The sequence below is a fragment of the Marmota monax genome, unplaced genomic scaffold (genome assembly GCF_021218885.2).
Source record: "Marmota monax isolate L192 unplaced genomic scaffold, Marmota_monax_Labrador192_F-V1.1 WCK01_AAM20220418_F8-fsc00080, whole genome shotgun sequence".
Lineage (NCBI taxonomy): Eukaryota > Metazoa > Chordata > Mammalia > Rodentia > Sciuridae > Marmota > Marmota monax.
Genome location: NW_026694750.1, coordinates 298,569 through 323,732, shown reverse-complemented (window position 1 = coordinate 323,732; position 25,164 = coordinate 298,569). Strand labels below are relative to the sequence as shown.

General features: G+C 43.3%; 1 protein-coding gene across 9 annotated transcripts in view; it reads left to right on the top strand.

The window, feature by feature from the left end:
- Vps13d (vacuolar protein sorting 13 homolog D) overlaps positions 1 to 25,164 on the top strand; it is a 243,360-nt gene that overhangs the window by 152,181 nt on the left and 66,015 nt on the right. For all 9 annotated transcript variants that reach the window (XM_058572649.1, XM_058572650.1, XM_046424684.2 and 6 more), the window contains 4 exons: positions 715 to 811; positions 3,470 to 3,618; positions 13,052 to 13,186; positions 14,246 to 14,413. In XM_058572649.1, coding sequence (XP_058428632.1) covers positions 715 to 811; positions 3,470 to 3,618; positions 13,052 to 13,186; positions 14,246 to 14,413 — 549 coding nt within the window. The remainder of the gene's footprint in view (positions 1 to 714; positions 812 to 3,469; positions 3,619 to 13,051; positions 13,187 to 14,245; positions 14,414 to 25,164) is intronic.

Sequence of the window (25,164 nt, the reverse complement as noted above, 5' to 3'; positions counted from 1 at the left end):
GAGCTTCAAGGGGTCTGACCTTGGGACACATGTCCTGCATCTAAGCTACCATACTGTGTCCTAAAAGCAGACGAGACTGTTCAACAGTGATAAACTGTCTCTTGGAGCAGTCCCCAAATATAAGCCAGCTGCTAGAGCAACAAACTGGAAAAGTGGGAGCTGAGTAAGATGTTGTTGCTTCCCGTCTTCCTGTCCATTTGTCACCAGTGTCTATGGGACCAAGCCTGCCTGGAGCCCTCAGCCACAAGCTACTCGTGCAGTTCCTTGTGCAAGCTACCATCCGTCTGAACAGACGACCACAAGGTTCACATGGCACAGGGCATCTGGAGCTGTAATCTGACTCACAAGGCCAGATGCCCTGGGAACCAAGCAACAGGATGGTGATTAGTTATCCACTGAACATCTTCTGGGGTTTTTGATTAACTGTTACAAGATAGAGAAAGATAAGCCAGAAATAATTTGGCACTTATTAAATCACATGGGTAAGGAAACCATGTCATGTCATTGGGCCTTTCTTTTTTTCTTTTTTTTTAAATGAGACACCATCTCACTATATTGCCCAGGCCTGGGCTCCACCAATAATCTTGCCTCAGCCTCCCCTATGGCTAGGAGACAGCAGGTACCACCATGCCTGGCTTCCTGAGGCCTTCTTAACTGAACAAGTACAAGTTCCCCAGGTGTTCACCCTGAAAACCCGAATTTCTTTCTCTCCAGCACCTGATGGTCACAGCCCAGAGGTTCACCGTACAGATTGAGGAAAAACTGCTCCTTAAGCTGCTCAGTTTCTTTGGCTACGACCAGGCAGAGTCAGGTAAAGTAAAATAGCCTGTACTTCTATCTGTCATTGGCCCACAGATGGCATGTTTTAGTCTGTTTGTGAAAATAGGTGGCTCCTGGGTGCCCACCAAGCTATTTTCTACTTTATAGCCTGAACTAGCAAGCAGGAGTTTGTGTCTCAACTGTTCCCTTTCATTGTTGGTTATCTGGGTTACATCCATGAACTAGGCAGCTACTAGAGGGTCTTGGTGTCCTGGGATATCCTTGGTAAGCCACTGGGCAGCAGCACACTGTTCCTCTGTGCTTGGTATTTTTTGTTTCTCTGCCCTAGGATAACAGAAACGATGTTATTTAGCAAACTACTATGTCTCCTAACGTTTGCTCATTGAGCAGACTCAGGTCCAAGAATCCAAAATCCCTTTGGCAATTCCTTGGGCTTAGTTGAGGAAAAAAAAATTGGCTGGTCTTAATTCATCGACTTTTGACATCCATACCCATGTGTCTTACTGTAATTATAAAGGTTTCTAGTTACTTTACTCTCTTCTTTGGAGAAGGGAGTAAGATAAACTTGAAAAACAAATTCCCAGCAATAGTGCAGAATAATTTAGCTGTTGTCTCTTTATGCTAGGTTTCACATTCCAGCCTTCTCCTGCTTGTAGGTGGATACTTCAGGGCTGTATATACAGCTTAGAAAGTTGCCGGTAATGCTCAGCCTTTTGAAACCTAAATTAAACATTGAGCCTGAAGAAATGATAAGAAAAAGACTGTGTGTCTGCCCCTGTTCACTGGAGGGGAAATGTACCCGGAAGTGTGTACCTACATGTACACGATGCAAGGGGAATATATTTTGTTCTTTTTATCCTGGATTTAGAATCAAGCTTGAAGAGTATTTGGGATTGGCTGGGGATATAGCTCGGTGGTATAGGGTGTGCTTAGCATGCTTGAGGCCCAGGGTTCAGTCCTCCACATCACAAAAAGGAAAAAAATAATGTGTGTGGTTTCAAGAGCAAGAACAGTCAGGACTTTTCAATGCTGTGTTTTCTACCTTGAGTTGGGGCTCCAGTGTTTACTTATATTCAACAGCCCCTTGAAAGCCTGCTGGTCAGGTATCCATTCTGTTTTGATACCTTCTTGAGAAGTTTTACTTTAAATTTGACTGTTTATGCTTTACTTTCTTTTCTTTTTTTTTTTTTAGTTGTAGATGGATACAATATCTTTATTCATTCTATGTGGTGTTGAGGATTGAACCCAGGTCTCACACCTGTGGGGCAAGTGCTGTACCATTGAGCTACAGCCCCAGCCTGGTCGTGCTTTTCTTAAGAGTTGCCATAATGAGTTTCTTCCTTCCTTCCTTTCTTCATCTGCCTCCCGCTTTTCTCTTTCCTTCTTTGTTCCTTTCTTTCTGTACCGTGGATTGAATGCCGGTGTATCACTGAGCTACACAGCCAGCCCTTTTATTAAAATTTTTTATTTTGATATTTGTGTTATAATTGTGGCACTTCGATGAATATTCATAGTAGAGAGTAAAGGACTGAAATTAGGTTTTGCTGTGTTATTATTAACAAAAACAACAAACATTTGCTTACACCATGCAGATCAATATCTAGTTGAAAAGCTTCAATGTTTACCTTCTCAAAATTTATGACTTTGCTACAAAATAAAAGGCATTCGGTCATTTAAAAAAAAAATTATTTTGAGACAAGGTCTCACTAAGTTGCTGGGGCTGGCCTTGAACTTGTGACACTTCTGCCTTAGCCTCCTAAGTTGCTGGGATCACAGGCGTGCACCACCTTGCCTTACTGCTGTAGTAAGTTTCTCAGCAAATATTGAATAATAGGCGTAGACTTTTGTGAAGAGTCCTCTCTGCCTTCACTGGAGCACCTCCGGGCCTTCCAATGCAACTGTGTCCCCCAGCGCAGATTGGCAGGACCTGTTACATACAGTACCGCTTATCTGTACATACAACTAATAATAGGCCATGCTGTAAATTTGCTTGCTCCGTAGATTGGTGTAGTCTCCCTGGTTTTCTTTTAAAGGTGCCCAAAGCCAAGGGGAAACAGGCTGCCTCAGTGGATGTGGGGGTGGCCTCAGGGGCAGACAGCTCATTGCTGTGTTCAGCCCCTATCAGTTTTTACTTCATGGGGTAGTAAATTAAAAAGCCTGCCTTATCCTAAGGGAGCGTCCACCACTGGGGGAGGGTTCTGTTTACAGTGACGCTAGTTGTTTATGGCCTCAGCCCTGTTATTTTTCAGGCTCAGTGTTTCATTCAGGTTCATTATTTAATTGGTGATATTATTCATTTTGATTCAGTGGTACTGTACACCAAATTCTTATTACATGTCACATTTTGAAATAAATTCAGATAATCTTAATGACGCTTAATACCAACAGTAGCTGTAGAAAGCCTGTGCCTGGCAAACACACCTGTGACTTTTGATTTTCCCACCTGGATTATTTTTCCAAAGACGGTATCTGCCAGATGGCAAAGTCACAGGTTAGAAGATTGAGGTCACCTACTTTTTTGATAAATAACATGAATCAGATCTGCTTTTACAAAGAAATGCCATCAAGATACTGCATTCTGCATAAACTAAGAGATGTTTACATTTTGGGATGAATTTTTTCAATGCCATACAAGTATTTGAACCATGAGACTAAAGAGATTGGTTTTTAAATTCTGCCTTTGAACCAGAGGTGGAAAAATATGATGAAAACCTCCATGAAAAGACGGCCGAGCAGGGGGGGACGCCAACGCGATACTACTTTGAAAACCTCAAGATCAGCATCCCCCAGATCAAGCTGAGTGTGTTCACTTCCAACAAACTGCCACTGGACCTTAAGGTGAGCCAGCTTGGGGTACCATCTCGACACTTTCCTTCGGGGTAGACGAACGTGTTGGCTGTTTGCTTTTTCTGTCTGACATCACAGCACGTATTTTTATGGGGTTTCTTTTTTTCTTTTTGTAGTTGTTGATAGACCTTTATTTTACTTATTTATATGTGGTGCTGAGAATTGAACCCAGTGCTTCACACATGCCAGGCAAGTGCGCTACTGCTGAGCCCCAGCCCCAGCCCTAGCCCTGTGGGTTTTCTTTTTATAGATCATTTATTGACTCATACCTATGTCTGTTTTCTGGTTTAATGGCTGAATGTGACTTTGCTAAAGATCAAGGAATAACTGGAGAGAACAAACACAGGGTGGTGTGAAAGCCCTCTGCTCTCTGTACAGCTCCTGACTTACTGCAGAGATGGAGAAGCTCCCCTCCTAGAGGTGCCCCCAGACTTGAGAAGAACAAAACCCAAGACAAAACAATATCTTCTTTCTGTGTCCAGGACCTGACCACCCTCCTCTTAGTAATCCGCCTCTTCTTGGGGGTTTGTCACTAGGAATGCCAGCCGGCTTTGAGGAGGACTTAGCTGTGTTCTCACTGGGATGTGTCCACGCCCCACCGCTGACTACATCAAGATGAGAGGCTCCTGCCAGCCATCTTGATGTTTACTTGGCAGATACAGCCTGAGCACCAGCTTCATTTTCAGCAATAAAATACACTTTAAATAGGGAGGGAGCTAGGATTCAAAGGCCAGCCTAAATGACTGGTCTTAATTTTTTTTTCCTCCACTGTACTGTGCTACTCCCTAGAACATCAGGAATCAGAGAATTTTAGGCCTGTGAGTCCTCAAATGGTGTCCCTGCTTGATAGGGAAATGGAAGTTCAAGCTGCAAGCGAGGCAGTGGTAGGAGTGGGAATGGAATCAGGTGAACTTCAGGCAGTCTCCCCTGAGCTGGCAGCTTGGCCTGCCTCCCTGCAGCTTGCACACCCTGGGCCTATTGTCAAGACCTCTCTCGTCCCACTGAACACCAGCTGAAACACCACTGCCTCGTGTTGCCTCCTCCGCTGCTGCAGCAGGCCCATCTCTCTCTGAATAGGGACAGGTGGAGGGCCGAGCAAAGTAAAATTCATTTGGAGTCACGGATCCAGGTGCTGCATGGCTGTGCTGGCCGTGCTCAGGTGGCAATGCCACAGAGCTGGGGTGTGAGAGCACGTGCCTTAAGAGGGGGAAGCCTTCACTCAGCTCCACCAGTTGTTGTCACAGGGGAACGTGAACCCAGAGTTGCCAGATCTTCATATTTTTAAAGAGAAGCTAGAAATCTGGATTTTTATATGGAATCTCCTGGTTTTAAACGTTGGCAACCGATTCAGGTTTATTTTTTTCTTAAACCTTGTGGGCCTGACAAAACACATGTGTGGGCCTTGTGTGGCCTGCAGTCTGTCTACTTAAAACTTCTACAGTAGGCCTGTAGGTGGTGAGACAGTAGTCTGGTCCACATCAGCATGTGTTTGGATGAGGATAGGGCAACTGTGGCTGTTCACTGAGGCGGTACACGGGAGTGCTGCTCAAGAGCAGAGAGACCCTTCCTGGGACCAGTGCAGGGTGCCCTGCTCTTCTTACTGCCTGGAGGCTGAGTTTGCTTTAATTTCATGTTTCCCAGGAGACCAAAGGTACTTATAATTAGCCTGGGAGTGAGGGGAAACCCATGGGAAAACCACTGTCTTGCTAATATCCACAAGTATCCACTTGACTTGCATGACCTTCGGAATGGGTTGTTTGATAAAGTATATTCTCCCAGAATACTTGGCACTTGCCCAACAAACCAGTGTTAAGCATTTCCTGCAAGTCGAGGACTTCTTGTTTTTAAAATACTCCTACTAAAAAACATAGACACCTAACTGTTCTTTCTAACCTGCCCCAGGTTGACAAAAGCAGTAGGATTTTCTACAGCAAATAGCTCCAGCCCCCAGCTGCACGGTACTGATGCTGCCTGCCCTGGCTTACATGAGCTGGAAACCCTGCAGGTTGAACGTTGCCCTGGCACCCTGTTGCAGGAACATTTTCAAAATACATTTTCAAATCATTGTTAAACAAATTAAATGGCACAGCCATTTGAGAGGGTGAGGACCTGCAGAGTGCGGTAAGAGAACGTTTCCACCAGGGCACTTGGAGCGGGGACTTCAGCCTTGAACTCACGGCTTGTGGAAGTCACCGTCTGACTGTGTCTTGAGTTCTTCTCATGGAGTCTGGGACTCATAATGTCATTTGTGCAGAGTTTCCTAACAGAGTAATAGCCTTTCATTAGTAGCTCTTAGAAAGGGCAGTGTACTCTTTGATGAATATATAATCACTAAAAGTACATACTCAGGAAATAGAGTCCTCTCCTGAGCAGGAATCACAAGAGGCTGACTAAAAGGTAACCATGTCTTTGGTGTTGAAGGAATAATTATCTCAATTCCCCTGACTCCCGGCCAGAAGCGAGGCTGTCAGAAGTCCCTGAGGGGAATCTCTTCAGGTTTACACTGAGGGTACATTGTTGCGGATAGAGTGTCTGTTCAGAGGGACTGGAAGCAGTTTCACATCTGCTATCTCAATTGGATTCAGAAACTCTGTGATGAGGAGGGGGAGGTGGGAGTTCCATTTCACAAACGCAGAGACAAAAGCACGGTGCGCCCCCCCCCCCCAGCCCGGAGCTCCATTACTCTCCCCAGTTGCGTGTTAGAGAGTGGCATAGTAGTACCAAAAAATGCCAGGTAGCCTATATGTGTGTTTTTGGTTTCTTTAAAGATCAAAAGAGGTCAGGAGCCTTTAAAATGTTTCACAAGGTGGCCCACAGAAGTCCCTTTCCCATTTAGAGCATTCGGGTATTACAGAAGAAGGGCTTTAATTGAGCAATCTAGTTTGGAAGGAAACCCACATTTTAATGGTCAGAGCAAGAGGGTGGGGGTCAGGGGGAATTTCAAACAAAGACACTATTTAAAAAGCCTAGAACTGTCTTCTCAAAGGCTTGAAATAATTTGTTGGGAAACTTCAGACCCTTTACTTTTTTCCTCCCCTCCCTAAATAAAAACCAGATTTGTTAAAGGGAAAAAAGATCCAGTATTGTTAATTGTATTTCAGAAAGTGCCAGAGAGGGAAATATCCCTGTAGTTTTAAACACGGTCCCAAGAGGGAAATAGGCAGATACCCTGCTCCACATAAACAGTTTCTCTGTACCATAAATAAACCTTTAAAGAATGAATTCCAGACAGTTTTGTTTAGTGCAGGATAAACTAAGAAAAGAAAGGACCTGGCCCAAGGATAGCTTGTGATCTGAGACCTTGTGGACAGGTATTTCTTCTTTTGACTGAAATGTTTCTGGAAGCCTTAGCAGTTTTTGTCTGGGGAGGTAGGGAGGCAGTTTCTTCTTTTTATTAGGAACTTATGTGCACAGGCTTGCTTCCTCCAGAATCCATTTTACAACAGGAAACTGCTACTTGATTGAGTAAGCATCAACGTTGTGTACGACTGCATTTGATGAGTCGTTTGTTTACTACCAGAAAGAGCCCTGTTTGACTCTTTATTCCCCTTTCTTCTCTCCTACTTTGACCAGATCAACCTGAAGGTGGCAGAATAATTCACACCAATAGGCTGCTTCTCAGCCTTCCAAAAATGGGGAGGCCTGAGGCCGAGCAGCAGGCCACTAGATGAGGGTGTTTTTCCTGGTTCCGATGAAGCACCTCAGTCATCTAGGGAGGGGTTGTTGTCTGTCCTGAGAACTTTGGCCGCTCAGTCGAGCTCTTAGGGTCTTTCCACCGTGCATGGTTCTTCCTCAGTGTTTGGTTGCATCCATGAAGCTGGGGTTAAAAGGAAACACAACAGCCTCCTGCCTCGGGCCTCTGCTCACCCGCACCGCCCCTCCTGAGAGGGCGACAGTGTCAGAGGGCTGCCAAGCAGAGCACCAGAGCCGGCGTCAGAGCTGCCTTTCCCCACACGCGCGACCTGTGGCTCTGAGCAGAGCAGTTCAGCTTGCTGAGGCCTCATTTCTCCCTTGGTGACATGAGGATAGCGTGGCCTCTCAGGTCATCAGCACTTGCCGTGAGGCAGGGCTGCATGGCTGGATGAATGGCAGAAAGTTTTCAGGAGAAATAATAGTCTTCTGGCTTTCCTGCTTGTCCCTAAGAGGTGGCTGCTGTGTGGAAAGGGGCACATGTGAGTCCAGACCTAGCAACTCTGGCTGCCTGACTCCAAGTTGTCCACTTGTCCTCAGTTGTAGTTTTGCAAAACATGGGGGGGCTGAACTGGCCACTTGGGGCTACGCTTAGTTCCTAAAATGTGGAGGTTATTAGTGATCTCTTAGGGAACCAAACCCAGTGGGCTTTCTTCTATCCTCATTGTTGGCTCCTCAGCCGCTCAGTGTCTCGCCTCCTGTTCTTGATGTCTGTGCCCCGGTTCTCCTCCTCTGGGCTCGTCGCGTCTCCGTCTTTCACCGATTTCCTTTACTCTTTCTCCTCCTAACTCATATGATAAAGGGACAGTTTTTTCTCTGTGAAGTATCTGGTGATATCACTTGTCCATTTATTGATCTCTTCATAAAAGTTTTGTCTTTGATGAAAATTGTATTTTTTCTTCAGTTTCATTTGTCTTTATATTTTGCTTTTGTGTGTTTTGTCTGTGTTTGTTTAATCACAAGATGTCTAATTTTTATGTTGTCAAATTTCTCAGCCTGTTGCCATTTTGTACTTAAATTTTTAGTCGTAAACAAGTATCCCCTTTTTAGACAATTTCAGCTATTTTTCCTTCCATTGTTTGATTTTCTTTTTAGTTTTTTTATGTGGTCCTGGGGATTGAACCCAGTGCCTCACGTATGCTAGGCGAGTGCTATGCCACTGAGCCACAACCCCAGCCTTGTTTTGATTTCAGTGTTGTTTGTTGTACTAAAAGACTTTAAGACAGCTTTTGAAAACATATGCAAAAAGATTAAAAGAGATAAGTAAGAAACAACAGAAATTTCATTAAATTGTATATGAAATTTTAATATGCAATAGACCTTTTAATTTAGTGGGGAAATTAAATTATTATAAAATTAGATTAATTCTTGATACTCTATAGGGATAAATTCCAAGTGGCTTAGAGATTGATATTATTAGCATGGAAAAATAAATTCACATTCAGTAAAGCATGCATTCTAAACATCTAGAAATATCAATCATGTTAAATGTGATCAGAAAAAAGTTACAGATTCAGAAATTAACTGGATTATAGTCAACCCAGCTGATAACTTCAAGTAAAGTTAGAAAGTAATTTTTTAGAGGCTGGGGTTGTAGCTCAGAGGTAAAGCGCTCACCTGGCATGTGTGAGGCACTGGGTTCGATCCTCAGCATCAATAAATATAAAATAAAAATATTGTGTTCACCCTATAACTAAAAAATATGTATTTAAAAAAAAGAAAGTAATTTGTTAGAAAGAAACAAAAAGTCTGTTAAAGGCCATTGTAAAGCTACCAAGACAGCCAGGACTTGAGGATCCAGGATTTATGGGAGGAGGAAAGCTCAGTGAGGTGAGCCTGAATTTTTTTAAAAAATATATTTATTTTTATGTGGTGCTGAGGATCAAAGCCAGTGCCTCACATGTGCGAGGCAAGCCCTCGACCACTGAGCTCTACCAGCCCCATAGCCTGAATTTTATTTTAGTTTTTTTCTTGAGACTTTTTCTGATTTGTAAGTGGTTGGGGGGAAAAGGCAAAGAGGCCATGCAGAAACCCAACTGCCAAAGAGAATTCAGCTGCAACTTTGGAACAGTGTTGTGGGGCTGCAAAGCAAACACTGGGCACCATTGGTGGAGAGCTGGAGGTTGAAGGACCAGCCCTCAAAGAGAAGCACAGCGAGGAAGCAGACCCCCGGGCTCCCAGTCGCTTCATTTCTCGAGGGATTTGCCAATTTCTAAGTGACCCAGTCTAAAAGAAGCCAAGCAAGAAGTGACAGCAAAGAGGGCATAGAACAAAGCAGACCTTTCAGCAATTTTTTTGGTCCCGGGAAGATGAAAACTGAAGGACTGGCAGTGGTGTTCAGGGAGACAGTGAAGGGACGAAGCCAGGCCTTACAATGGCCCAGAGAGATCAGAACTTAGAAAACTGAGCCTCAGCCTTCAGGAAACTAAACCCTGGTTGGATTAAGGCATTATACCTTGTATGATAACTGCCTGCCAGAACTTGAAAGACTCATCATCTAAAGTCGCTGTAAGTTTCATACAAAATGCCACATTCAGTCACAAATCACCACGTCTGGTGTGAGTTAGGGCCAAGGGAAAAAACAGTTACTAGACACAGACCCAAATGTTGGCATGTTCACCCACAGAATCTAAAATAACAGTGAATGTGTCCAAGAAGTTTACCAGAAATCTCTAATTTATTGTTTAAATAATTGAACAATAAAGGAGAATTATAAACCAGTACTTTTAAAATAAACATGAAAGAAATCTGAACAGAAGGCTACAGCATATGCCGCACAGGAGAAGCTTGGCTTGACGTGGGGAAGGAGGTCCACATCAAACTCTGTTCACGGCAGATCCTAGCAGTGCAATGGGGTAGATAAGATTTTTTTAAAAAAGAAAGAAAAGTTATAAGAACTGGAAAGGAAAATGAAAACTTTGTTATTTGTAGAGAACATGGTTATGAAAATTTAAAAGAACATAGGAATGAGTTAAAGAATAATTAAGTCAGTTTAGTAGGATAACTAGAAATAATATGTAAAAATCAACTGTATTCCTATAAGTCAGCAACAATTATAGAGAAAAGGAAAATTTGAAGGATATCATTTCCAAAGACATTAAGAAAACATGAGATGCCATATCTATCGTAATTACTATTTTGCAAACCACTCCAAAACTTAGTGGTTTAAAACAATAACCTTCTTTTAATTATTGTTGCTCATAATTCAGAGGGTCAGTAGTTTAGACCTAAGTGTGGGTGGTTCTGCTGCTACCCTGCCTGTGCTCGTTCTCATGGCTGCAGTCACCTGGCAGTCCGGCTGATCCTTAGTGCTATAGGGCCACCTCACTCACACGTCAGCCAGTTGGTGCTGGCTCTCAGCAGAGCTGCTTTCCTTCTGGTCCCTCCTCTTCACATGGGGGAGTCATTAAAGAGGACAGACTGGAAGTTCCACATTCTCTGAAAGCCTCTGCATGGAGATGATACTTTACCTCCCGTGCACTGTACTGACTGAAGTAAATGATAGGGCCTGTAAGATTCAGGTGGAAGGAAGGCAGACCCCCCCTCTTGTAGAAGACACCAAAAACTTGGAGCCATTTTGAGTCCATCGTAGGTACCTAAGAGTTTACCAAACAAAAGACCTCCAAGGGCTTCATGCAAAAATCGAGGAAACGTTGGTGAGTGAAATTGAAGACCTAGAGAGATGGGGGGCTGCGTCATGTTACTGCATTGGAAGGTTCCAGGTGGTCTACAGGTTCAATGCAGTCTGGATGAAAATTTGAGCATTTTTATGGCAGCAGATCAACAGACTTTTTCTGTTGTAGGGTAACAGGGAATCTTGTAGACTGCTGGAGGGAGCAAAAATTTATATACAATTGAAAAGTGCAAAGAGTAACCAAGGTAGTCTCAAAAGAAAAAGAATGAAGGTCTTTTCCACTATATGATTTCAAAAAACTTATTAGAAAACTACTTTATTTAAGATAGCGTGGTGTTGGTAGAAAGCAGAACAAAATGAAACAGAAAAGAATCTAGAGGTGGATACATAAATACAGCCAATTGACTTCTGACAAAGTCTGCAGCAGACTGCAAAGGGAAAAGGATGGTGTTTTCCACGAAGATTAGTCAATTATCCGGGCGCAGTGATGCATGCCTGTAATCCCGTTGGCTCTGGAGGCTGAGGCAGGAGGATCGCCAAGTTCAAAGCCAGCCTCAGCAGTTTAGAGAGGCGCTAAGCAACTTAGCAAAACCCTGCATTAAAATAAAATACAAAATAGGGCCAGGGGTGTGTCTCAGTGGTTGAGAGCCCCTGAGCTCAATCCCCAGTATCCCCCCACAAAAAAGATTAGTTGATTCGATATGCATCTGAAAAAACGAGTATTCAGCTTTGTCTCACACCATACATCAAAATCAAGATCAGGTGGATTATAGATGTAAGCGTGAAGAGTGAAACAGCAAAACTCCAAGAGTGAACATACGGGAATGTCTCTGTGACCTCGGGCTAGATGATGATTTCTGAACCAGAACACTGGTTCTTACTGTAAAGGAAAGGTCTGATAGGATGAAGTTCCTTTAGAATTAAGTTTGTCTGTTTTTGTTGTTGTTCTTGTTGTTTTGTTTTTTCTTTTTGCAGTTTTAGGGAATGAGCCCAGGGGCACTGTACCATGGAGCTGCATCCCCAGCCCTTTTTATTTTTATGTTTTTAAGTGTTGAGACAGGATCTCACTAAGTTTCCCAGACTGAATTCAAACTTGCCGTCCTTCTGCCTCAGCCTCTCGTTCGCTGGGATTGTAAGCGTGCACCACTGTGCCCAGCAGAACATCTGTTTTTTGAACAAAGCTATTTATGTCGAGTGTTGATGAGGATGTAGAGTAACAGGGACTCTTGTAGACTGCTGGAGGGAGCAAAAACTTGTTCTGTCCCTTTGTGAAACCCTTCTGCGGTGCACACTGAGCCTGAACACAGGCCTTCCTTATGGCCCGTTTCACTCCCAGGTGTATATCCAAGAAAATGCACAAGATGTGCCCCGAAAGACAGGTCTAAGAGTGTTCATGGCAGCAACCCTCTTGATGGCCAAAGATTGGAAATGACCCAAATTTTCATCAACAGCAGTGATTAAATAAATTGAGATTTAGTTGTACAATGAAATGTAAAAGGGAAGGGCTTGCTTCCACAGTGGGGCCACAGTCTCCTTTCTGACCTGGGCAATGGTTGCATCTGACATTCACTTCAAGAAAAATCACTGATCATTCTGTGTGTGTGTGGTGTACCTTTTTTATTTTAGTTTTTAAATTATAGCCTTATGGTTGTACATAGCAGTTGGTTTCCTCCTGTGGTGTACTTTGGACCAAGAGTAAAATGTAACAAATGCTCAGATACACAACAGATCAAAAGGAATTTATGCTATGAAGTCAACTAGTGTTTATTTCTGTGTGATATATGTGAATTTGAGCAATACATATAAAGGTATATTTTCCCCCCAATATTTTACTATATTAGTACAGGGGAAATCCTTATTTATAGATATCAATACCTGAACTGGGGGTGCAGCTCAGTGGTAGAGCAGTTGCCTAGCAGGCACAGGCTTTGGGTTCAGTCCACGGCACTACAAATATATATGTGTGTACACACACAAACTTTAAAGCCTCGACTTCTATTGGAAAGTTGAGATTTGCAGCTTTCATGGAATCCAGAATTACAGTACCCTGGAAGGCTGTCCTATGGCTAAAGTATATCCTTTTCTCTTTTCCCAAACTAGGCCCTCAAAAGCACCTTGGGATTCCCACTGATTCGATTTGAAGATGCTGTGATTAATCTGGACCCGTTCACTCGGGTACATCCCTATGAGACCAAGGAGTTCATCATCAACGACATCCTCAAGCATTTCCAGGAGGTGAGCTCTGGGGACATACTCAGTGGCTAAACTATAGGCAGGCTGTTCCTTATGGTCGTTTGGGAGTTTGGATTACTAAGACGTTACTACTGAGAATCTGGTCAGACATTTCACATCTGTTGTGTTAGGGGTTTGGCCATGTCCGATGAATCCCGTATATATCATGAAATTCTTTCAACTGCATTTGACTCCTGAGCTGTTTGTCTTGTCCTTAGAGCTGGTCCCAGGGGCCTCCACTAGATCAGTCACAACTCTTGGTGGTGTCATTGCTACATTAGTAATAGCACAGAATACTGTGCACTCTCTTTACCAGCACGTGCCTACTTTTCAACACTGCTGTCGTGAGAGCCTGTGAAATCCTGCTCTTAGAAGTCCTGCTCTTTTTTATCAAGTTGGACATTTTCCATTTTGTGTTTATTACTCAGACTTCACAGACCAAAATGTAAAGCCAAGGCGTACTCTTCAGGCGTACGGTGATCAGCTTTCAGAGTTAAAATGCTTCCTGTGCTTGCTTCCTTTTCTGCTTTCCCCATCGCCTTCCTTGTCTTTCCTTTTGGTGAAATTCCATCTGCCTATAAGCAGAGGCTACGCAGATGTCACTGGAACCTGGGTCAGGCTGTAGGAGGTACAGGAGAGTGGAGAGTTGCTTCCTAAGCTTGCACACGCCCTCTTCATGCCCCACCCTCCACAGCTTGCTCCCCTCCCTGCTCCTGCCCAGGACTTAATAGGGAGGATAGAAAGGAGAAGAATAGGACCTGTGTGCCAGTGAGCACCCATAGAGTCTCTCCCAGGCCATAGCTATTTTTATTCTTCGAATTGGCTTTGAAGAGTACTCATAAGTGTATTGAAAACAAATCTCTGGTGCATGTGTATCGGGAGATGGTGGAGCCCATGAGAGGACGGGAGATTATTTTGCATTTGATGAAGATTAAAAGGTAATTGTTGGTAGTAACAAGGATGGAGGACAAGGTAGATTTCTGCCATCTTCACTTACACACTGATACCTGCCATTACAAATTGTTTCTGAATTGACTTTTCTCTCCATATTCCACTTGACAGGAACTCCTCAGCCAGGCAGCTCGAATCCTGGGATCGGTGGATTTTCTTGGAAATCCCATGGGACTTTTGAATGATGTTTCTGAAGGTGTTACTGGACTGATAAAGTACGGAAATGTCGGGGGCCTTATCAGAAATGTCACACATGGGGTGTCGAACTCTGCTGCCAAGGTGAGGAAATGGAGGTGAAATGCCACCGTGAGTAACCTCTTTAGTCTCCACATTGCTGTCGTCTTTTTGATAGTTAACAGGCTGTGGGAAGCTGTCTTCAAGGCCTTTTCTTCCTTGTCTGCATGCCTTGCCTTTCCCTCCCCTTCAATGACCTGTCACAAAGACTACTAGTGAGCAGGCCTCCAAGCCTCTCCTCCTTCCCCTCCGTTTCCACTGCCTTGGACCAGGCTCTGGGCGTCTCCCTAGAGACCCTGCACTAGCATCCTGCCCCCTGGACTTCCTGCATCAGTGACAGCACCAACAGAATTAACTGGATTTTTAAAATGTGAAATTGGATCATGCATAAAATCTGCCAGCTAATCCCCACAGCTTATAGGGAAAGTCCAGCCTGAAATGGAGCCTTCTACACGGGCATGGCCCTGTGCAGCATCTGAATCCAGCAGCGGAAGGACAGTGGGATAATTGTCTTGTATCTTGCCGCCTAGTTGACCTTTCTGTTCCTAGCAACTTGTTAAATGGATATTTTGTAGGTTCACAATTAGTTTTCCAGCAGGAGTCAATTTTATGTGTGAAGCTGGAGAAGGTGAAGGTAGTTGAAGGTTAGTTGCTGTCTGAACCAAATGAAAGGCCTCCAAAGAACCCTGCTTCCTTCCCCTTCAGTTCAACAAACTTTGCATTTAAAGACTGGTTTTCATGAATGAACCAGGCTTGAGAAAGCGCCTGTGCACTCTGCTCATGGACCACAGAGCATCTGTGGGGCGAGGTCACAGGTGCATTTGTGCTGCCTCAGTAGGTAACAGTGGTGTGACAAGGCCGGTGCGGTGGCTCACACCTGTAATCCCAGTGGCTCGTGAGGCTGAGGCAGGAGGATCTCGAGTTCAAAGCCAGCCTTAGCAAAAGTGAGGCACTAAGCAACTCACTGAGACTCTGTCTCTAAATAAAATACAAAATAGGATTGGTGTTGTGGCTCAGTGTTCAAGTGCCCCTGAGTTCAATCCCTGGTACCCCACCCCCAAATTAGTAGCTTGACTACGAGAGACTTTTATGGTGCTGCACAAGTTATCTTGAACAGCAGATTAAGAAAATGGAGTTGAATAGCAATTCTTTATCACATGGCATTCTTGTTAATAATGTGTGAAAGCTGAGGATTCAGTCCTTTCTCCAAACTGTCATCAGGAGATGGTCATTCCTTTGACACATCAGTTTTTCAAGTGTAGTATTATTGAACTAGACTGTAAGCCTGCTGTTCATCTTGTGACTCAGAATAGGAAGCTATATTTACTTTTAGAAAGAGGGTGAAGGGTAGAAGCAGAAGGCTTTCCAGAGCACATTTTGGAAACAGATGCAGAGTGTGAACACCCGTGCAGTTCGCCTCGTTTCCCCAGGACATTTACCCCAACATGGCCAAAACTTTTGCCATTGTGGCCGCAGAGATTTCTGCTCCTCTTTCAGGCACTGGACTCATGTCAACAGATGTACTGAAATATGTTGTTGTTGACTGTCCAGTGTAAAGATGTTATTAATTTTATAAACTGTTGAGTTGTAATTCACATAGAACCTCTTCTCCATTGTGAAATGTCTGTTCTTGTTCTCCTGGGCATAGTGCAGTTGAAGGGTGAAGGTGCTTGGGTCTATCCAGAGGCCCTACTCTACCTGGCATGGAGAGGTGCCTAATTGACAGGCTTATTGAGAGAGTGAAATGAGCTAGAATGTGATGAAATATGGGAAAAATACAGATGAAGAGAAATGGATTGTCACTTCATCTGTAGTATTTGCATCAAGATTTTGGCCCCCAGACATTAGTTCCCTGGAAACAAAAGCTGATGTATTACAGTCCTACAGAGGAGGGGTTCCCAGGCACTTTGAGTGGGGAGTCAAACCAGTTTGGCTGTTAGGAACCTCTAAACTTAACCTTCCAGATGAGAAGGAAGGCACTGTTCACTCACTTGTGACCTCTGGGTGGGTTTCTGCATCGTTCCCTGCAACAGCCTCGTGAAGAGGACTGGCCTCTTCTTTATCTCCTTTGTTTAGTCTCCTTTGTTTCCTGATTCTTCTTTTTCTCCTAGAAAACTGTTTCTGAAGCTTGAAGGTCACTGTGAGAACCTAACTTAAGCAGAATAAAAAGGCAGAGTCTTCCTTTCTGAGGAAGGCGGGCTGGCAGGGATGGAGTCTCGTGTTGGATATCACACTTTATGTCGTCATTGGATTTATATAAGGGGCTTTCCAGGACCTAAGTCCTCTCGAGGGAACTTGGTTCCCATGTGGTTGGCATCCTTCATTACAAATTTGTCTGGTTTTCAGTAAGCTAATCAGTATTGTAGGCAACAGGCTGCTCCGGAGGAGAATTGCTATATAATCTATTTTGATAGCAAGAATCCTAATTTGTTTTAAAAATTAGTCCATATATCTCTTAAGATGAGAAAGCAAAGAAACTTAAAGTTACCACTTCATATTTGAAATAGTAAATCCAAACTCTAAATCTATCAATGAAACAAACACCCACTCATTCAGGTCATCTTTGATTCTGGGTGTGTGGTTGGGGTTTTAAAAGAATCTTTCGCTTTTTTTTTTTTTTGTTGTTCGTTTTGTGGGTTGAAATCAGACCTTTCATGCTGCTTTGGGGAATGTTCCGTTTGCTTCTCTGGGTCTACAAGGGGAGTTTAAGGATGTGCAAGGGACCACAATAACCAGCTTTTGGCCTGTGGGATACTCCTTCTGCGAGTGCCTGAGTCCCAGTGATTAAAAAGGAGGCAGGCAAGTTAACTTGCTGTGCTGTGTGCATGTACAGATACGGAGCACAGACACCCCACTGTCCACAGTCACAGCGCACGGATGAAAAATGGGGAAAAGTAAATAAAATAAGGGGCAAGGAAGTCAGAACTGTGCCTCCCTGAGCATTGGCCAGCCAGCCTGCCCCACTTTCCTGCAGGGACCCAAGGGCTTTCACCTGGCTCAACGGGCTCTGAGTAGAGACTCTGCGACTCCTGAAGTTATTGAGTTGGCAGGTGTTTGTGTTCCTGGGGTGAAGGGTAAAGTGTTCGTTAGATTCTCAGGTCTATGCTTCCAGAAGACCCGAGGCCATCATTGTAGGCCTTGGGTTGTGTATTGAGGGACCTTGGGGGTGGCCGTCTGGATGCTCTACCATTCCTACCTTTAAAAAATCTTTCATCTATCATTCTTGGAGGTTCATCTTGCTTTTAAAAGCTATGAAAAGGGGGCTGGGGTTATAGCTCAGCAGTAGAGCACTCGCCTCGCACGTGTGCAGCCCTGGGTTTGATCCTCAGCAACACATAAAAATAAATAAATAAAATGAAGGCATTGTGCCCAATCACAACTAAAAAATAAATATTAAAAAAAAAGAAGCTATGAAAAGGTGATAGAAATTCCTCCTGCCCCCCGAGCACAGGAGATGACGCAGGTGAAAAGTCCTTGACAAGTGAGAAGGGAATTCATTCTGTCACCTAAGAGGGCAGTAGACCTCAAGCCTTATTCCTCTGGAGAGATGTTGTGAATTATCTACAACAAAATTTCAATTCCAGGTCTACATTGCATCCATTTTTGGAATTTCTGATTTCCTTTAACATTGGCCTCATGGAAATAACCTGTGCCCTTCTTTTCCCATTATTTCTCTTTGTCTTTACTTCTTATTGCCTGGGCCCCAGAAATCAGTTTATGAACACCAGATCTGGGCAGATATGACTTAGGGATTAGCCACCAGCTGCAAGCATCTATCCTGCGAGTCCCCTGCCTGGGTCTTGGCAAGGGGTTCTGGCCCGTGAAGGTATTCAATGATCAGGTCTCACTCCTGAGGCCATGCAGGACAATTGCCTTTGGAACCCTTTGCAGGAGTGTGACTTCTTTAGGAGCAGGACAGCACTGAGCATTCCAGCCACTTGGGAGGAGCGGGTTCCTCTCTGCAGCTTGAATCATAGTAAGCAGGCCTTCTCCTGCCTGTGTCAGGTGAACATCTGCAAGAACTTCCAATTCGTCTCAAAGCCAGGGAATTGGGAGACCCCGAATTGAACTCATTACCTCTCTCATGCAGACTCTGACTTCACTTATAGCTATGAATAATGATTTAACATGCATTACACACAAATAATATTGCATAATTATTTTTACATACGTACAAGAAAATTGCATAGCTATTGTCAAAAGTTAAAAATAAAACTTCTGATCTAAGATCGTTTACTGTTAACAGCAGAGCCAGGGGTTCTGTTCTCGTCCCTGCTGTGTGGAACCTGGGCATTTGCTGAGCACAGCTGTCATCTGCCCTTCCTAAGGGAAGGAGCCAGCAGCACACTTGACTTCTCCCAGCACAGGTCAGGAGCACTTCTGATTGCCCCAGTGGAACCTCTGCTCCGTTCTGTCCTGCTCACCATTCCTCTCTTTGTTCAAGTCAGTATGGTATGCTTTTGACTCAGGTGTGTTAACTCTATGTTCATAAAATGCAAGTATTTTAATAATTTTTCCTGTTTTTAACTTGCATTACTTTCATGGTGGTCAGTTGTCTATGGAAATTAGAATCCCTTGTTCATTATTTGCTACATATTAGTCGTACTCGTAACTTCTGCAATTATAGGTCTATGTCTTTCTCTATTGCTCTGTCCTCTATTTCTTCCAAGCCCAGAGTTTCCACTGCATATTCTGCAGGTCCAAATTTTCATTAGGGTGATGTGATTTTTCTGTTAGTCTTCAGTTAATGTGTTTTGTTTTATGTTGTTTTAGCCATTGCCTTGTTGTTTAAGTCCATTTTGTTTGTTATGAATTGAGAATGCCTCAATAGTTTTGTAGCATTTCTTAATGCAAATAAGCACTACTAGGAAGAGGTGTAGGAGTAGGGTTAAGACACCATGCTACATTTTGGTATGGGTACTTATTTATAAACATGTCCCATAACTTTATTGGTGCATTATAATTATACAACAATGGTGAGTTGTTACATATTTGTATAGACACACAGTATGACTATAGAATTTGTTTAGTATCATTCACTGGTATTTCCCCTTTGCCTCCCATATTCTGGTCCCTGGTCCCTTTCCTCTACCCCTGACCCACTTTTTCTTTTACTTTTTCCTCTCGCTTCCACATATCTAAGAAAATATATGACCCTCAACTTTGAGTTTGTCTTATTTACTTAACATAATGCTGCCAAGTTTTATTCATTAATAATTTCATCTTTCTTTATGGATGAATAAAACTCCATGGGGTGCACGTGCGCACACTGCATTTCCTTTATCCATATATCATTGACAGACATCGAAACTGGTTGCATAGTTTGGTGTTGTGAATTGTGCTGCTGTAAACATGGGTATGCTTGCATTGCTACAGTATGCTGATTTTAATTCTTTAGAATAAATACTGAGTAGTGCTATAACTGGGTTATATGGTGGTTCCATGCCTAGTCTTTTGAGGAACCTCCATACTGACTTCCATAGTGTTGTGCTAATTTACAGTCCCACTAGCAGTGTAATAGTGTTCTTTTTCTCTATATCCTCTCCAGCATTTATCGTTTGTATTCTTAATGGCTGTCATTCTTACTGGAGTGAATCTCAGTGTAGTTTTGATTTGCATTTCTGAAATTGCTAAAGATGTTGAACATTTTTTCACATGTTTTTTTGGCTGTTTGTACTTCTTGTTTTGAGAAGTGTATGTTTAATTCATTTGCCCATTTATTGATTCTTTGGGTTTGGGGTGGCAAGTCTTTTGAGTTTTTTATATATTCTGGATATTAATTCTGTCAGAAAATAGCTAGCAAATATTCTCTGTCACACTTAATTGTTTTCTTTGCTGTGCAGAAGCTCTTTAATTTGATGTTATCCTTTATTAATTCTTAGTATTATTTCCTGAACTTTAGGAGTTCTCTTGAGGAAGTCGTTGCCTGCCTTCGTATGTTGGAGTATTGGCCCTACATTTTCTTCTAGGAGTTGTGAAGTGTCTGATATGATTCCTAGGTCTTTGATCTATTTTGAGTTGATTTTTGTTCAGGGTGAGAAATAAGAATCTACTCTCATTCTTCTACATATGGCTAACCAGTTTTCCCAACACTGTTTGTTAAACAGGCTATCTTTTTTCCAAATTTTTGATGCCTTTATCAAGGATCAGATGATTGTATCTATGGGTTTTTTTGTGTGTCTTCTATTCTTTTTCATTGATCTATGTGTCTGTTTTTATGCCAGTACCATGCAATAGGTGAGGATTTTTGTTTGTTTGTTTTTTGGTACCAGGGAATGAACCCAGAGGTGCTCAACCAATGAGCCACATCCCTAGCCCTTTTTAGTTTTTGAGAATGGGTCTCAATGAGTTGTCTAGGGTCTTGCTAAGTTGCTGAGACTGGTCTTGAACTTGAGACCCTCTTGCCTCAGCCTCCTTAGCTGCTGGGATTACAGGCATGTGCCATGGCCCCCAGCTCCATGCAGTTTGTGTTACTATGAGTCTGGAGTATAATTTGAAGTTGGGTATTGTGAAGCCTCCAGCGTTGCTTTTTTGGCTTATAATTTCTTTGGGTATTTTGGGACTTTTTATTCTTCCAAATGAATTTTGGGACCATTTTTTTCCAGTTCTGTGAAGTATGTCATTGGTATTTTGATGGGAATTGCATTGCTTCTGTATGTGGCTTTTGGTAGTAAAGCCATCTTTCTTTCTTTTTTTTTAGTTGTAGATGGACACATTACCTTTATTTGTTTGTTTGCTTGTTTGTTTGTTTATTTTTATGTGGTGCTGAGGATAAAACGCAGTGCCTTACACATGCTACAACCACTGAGCTACAACCCCAGCCCCATACAGCCATCTTAATAATATTAATTCTGTCTGTCCATGAACATGGGGCGTCTTTCCATCTTCTAGTGTCTTCTTCAGTTTTTTTCTTTAGTGTTGTTTTTTTGTAACCTGCTGCTTTGCTGAATTTGTTCATTAATTCTAACAGTCTTCTGGTGGTATCATTTGACTTCTTTCTTTCCTATATTTATTACCTTTATTTCCTTCTCTTGCCTAACTGCTGTGGCTAGAATTTATAGCACTGTATTGAATAGGAGTTGTGAGAGTGGACGTCCTTGTCTTGTTCTGGATTTTAGAGGAAATGCTTTCAGTTTTTCCCTATTCACTCTGATGTTGGCTTTGGGTTTTTCGTCTGTAGTCTTTATGATGTTGAGGTAGGTTCTTTCTGTCCTTAGTTTCTTCAGTGTTTTTATCATGAATGGGTGATGAATTTTGTCAAAGGCTTTCTCTGCATCTATTGAGATAACTGGGTGATTTTTGTCCTTAATTTGATTTATGTGGTAAATTGCACTTATTGCTTTGTGTATGTTATACCTGTGTATGAACATTTATGGAAAGCCTTCTAGGCTCACCAGGCCTGGGGATAGGCCTTCACACACATTGTTTGGTGCATGTTTGGTGAGACTTAGAGAAGTTAAGTAGCAGTTCAAGGTCACACAACCAGAAATGACAGGGGTGGATTTGATCTAAGTCCTGCTAATTCTATAGGCTCTATTTTTTTCCTCCTACTGATGTATTTCCTTTTGTTTCTCAGGCTTTTCCAGGCACTTCAGAGAATATAAAATACTAATCACTCCTAACTTTCCACAGGAAGCTTATTCCTTGACATTCCTTTGTTAGCTGGTAAGTTGTGTGCAATCATGCTGTCCTTGACACAGAGCCTACCCTCAGGAATGGTGATGGCTGTGGAATTGGGTTGCCATGACCATCATGGTCCCCCTAAGACCCTTTGTGCCTGCAAATACGGTTTTACTCATGTGGTGTCATTTGGTCAAGATGACCTGCTGCAGTTAGACATTATTAGCCCTGATACATACATGAAGAAACCAAGGCCCAGAGGGGCGACTTGCCCGAGGGAACCAGGCAGCTGCAGAGCCCAGACCTGACCTTCCAGGTCTAGCACCTCCATTCCCAGCTTTCATGGCATTTCTGGATGTCCTCTCCAATTGAAAGGTATATCACCAGGAAAAACAAGAGTAAACCAAGCAAAGTGCCCAGCCTGGGTTCAGAATGAATTTTTATTGGTTTTAGGGGAAATCCAAGCAAAGCAAGAAAGAGGGAGAGAGAGACATTCCGGCTTTGTAGACGCTTCAGTAGAAATCTGGCGAGGCCTTCAGATTGTTTTCTTCCTTTCTCTGCTCTCTCCTTGGGCTGCAGCGTGCGGAGGTGCTGCTTCTCTTCCAAGAGGAGCCTCCACCAGCCTCTTGTCCCAGAAAACCAGATGAGGGCACAGCAGCCATGCAGTGGAAATTGATGTTCCTTTCCCTTCATGCAGAGATTCTCTGCCAGCCCCACCATCAGCCACCCTCCTGCCACATACCCGCTGACCTTGTTGAGGGCAGGGGGTTCCAACTGCCTTGTGTTTAAGAAACAGCATTTGTTTGCAGGCAGTGTATTTTTAAGGCTCAGACAAGATGAAAAGCTGTGTTTATTCAAGGCAGAAGCTTTCCTTTGCACAGAAGAGTGTACTGAGTGCCTGCGTGGATTCTGAAGGGGAAAAGGCAGCTTACGACTTGTACCTGTTTTTGTCATCATGTCCGACTGCTTCATTTTATAGTTGAGCTGATTATCCCCATAATAGCTTTTCCATGTACCTAGAAGCAAGGAATAGGTGGATGCCTTCCCGTAAGCACTGGGGTTTCAGTGTGTTTGGATTGGCACACAATTTCAAGTGAAATGAAATTCACTGCAGACAGACCTATTCCTCAGAGAACATGGGTTTTCTATTTTCAAAAGGACTTTGATCCTAAATTGGTCACCTGAGGGATTTATTTTCCAGCCAAGAGGAGATCCATTGGTGTTGTTTTATGGAGAGACGTGACTCAAATATTTGGCATCAGAGTTTTTTGTTTTATTTTCTTTAATAACCTTGAAGACTAAAAGGATGCCCTTAGTCTGAATTCTGTAAGCAAATTCTAGGTCCTGAGTGAACCATCCTAGTATCATGGACACACCTCAGAGTGGGGGTGGGAGGAGCGCTCTGCGTTGGGGTGGAGCTCTGGCCTGAGAATCGCTGTGGCCCGAGTTCTCAGCAGCCCCACTGGGCCTGGTGGCGGCCTTGCTCGTGGAGGCGTGGGTGGGTGGGCTTTGGCTCTCCCTCTTCCTCCCAGTCCAGCAGCCCAGTGGCCTGACCTAGAGGGAAACCTACCACCATTGGCATTCTTCAGAAGTTGAAAAAGTTCAAAACTTGTCTTCATTCCTAACTCTAGTTCAGTTAAGAACAGGTTCCCAAGTCACCTTCTTGGAGGAGCTGTGTATATCATGTTTCAGAGGGTTCACTTGATGTCCCCAAACTGCAGTCTATGTGGCGAAAACACTGTGAAGTTGAAAAGACAGAAGATAGTTGCTTAGGTCCTTACTAAGTTGCTGAGGCTGGCTTTGAACTTGGGATCCTCCTGCCTCCACCTCCCAAGCCATGTAATTCATTTTTATAAATATCCAAACAAGGGCTGGGGATGTGGCTCAAGCGGTAGCGCGCTCGCCTGGCATGCGTAAGGAAGGAATGGTGTCCCCACTTTACAGATGAGAAGAATGAGACTCAGAATGGTCAGTGACCTTATCTCAAGTTTAATAATGAGTGACTGTGCTAATAGCAGAGCCAGAAGTTCTACAGAAAACTGGAGGGAAGCCGCTGTGCTCGTTTTCCTCTAAAACACTGATTCTTGGGCATGGTCTTCTCTCTGACCCTCACCTGTGTCAAAGCTAAAACACAAGCAACTGGAAACATCCTTTAAAAGTGGAGTTTTCAGCTGGGCCATTGGTGCAGGCCTCCCAGTGACGCAGGAGTATGAGGCAGGATTGCAAGTGGAGGCCAGATGGGCAATTTAGCAAGGCCCTGTCTCAAAACATAAAAAGGTCTGGGGAAGTAGCTCAGTGATAGAGAGTCCATAGGTTTGATCTCTAGTACTGGAAAAAAATTTTGTTTTCCCATTTAATTTCTGACTTAATTCTTATTTTGAGCCTTGGGATTTTCCAGCTATAATTTCTACCATTTCTTAATTAACTTCTATCTGGGAATCTCTGATCTAGTGTACAAGGGTTGGAAGAGGAGAAAAAGTTTGGAAGAGTTTTTTTCTCTAAATAGAGAAAGTTTGCCTCAAAAGAATGTAAATAAATGGGCAGCGCTGTTCCCCCAAACGGGATGTGCTGGTGCGGATTCATTGTACCCCGTGGCATCGTAGCCTCCAGGCCTGTCTTGCTCTGCTATCAGCAGACCAGAGCGGTGGAGCACAGCCGCGTGCCAGCTGACGGTGATCTTCAGACCACTTCCTGGTGGCCAGCTTCCCTGGAGCATCTGTGCTGGGTTGTTATTTCACTAAGCCATTTCCTAAACTTCACTCCTTTAAGTATTTTTAAGCAATCAGGACATCTGTATTCTGTTTGCAGTGGGGGATACCTCAAACTAAGGGGAGTTGTGTTTTCCCACTGTTAGTTAATGGCAGAAAATGAACTCATTCTCCTTAACACTCCTTTTCTTCCTCCCCTCTCTCCTCAGTCTCTCATTTAGCTCTTCAAACTTTGCAGACATGTTTTGTTTCTGAGTTCCATGAGCAAATTGGCTTTCAAACACTTAGTGATACCATTGCTTGAGTTAAGAAGCCAGACGGAGACTGCTGGGGGTAGAGCTGGTCGGAGAGTTTCATGGTTAGTTCTTTTCTCCTGTTCTGTGGTTTGTTGTTTCATGGAACAAAGAAGAAATCTGATTTACTATTAGAGTTTAGTCATTCCTAGCTAGAGCATTAATAAGAATGCCA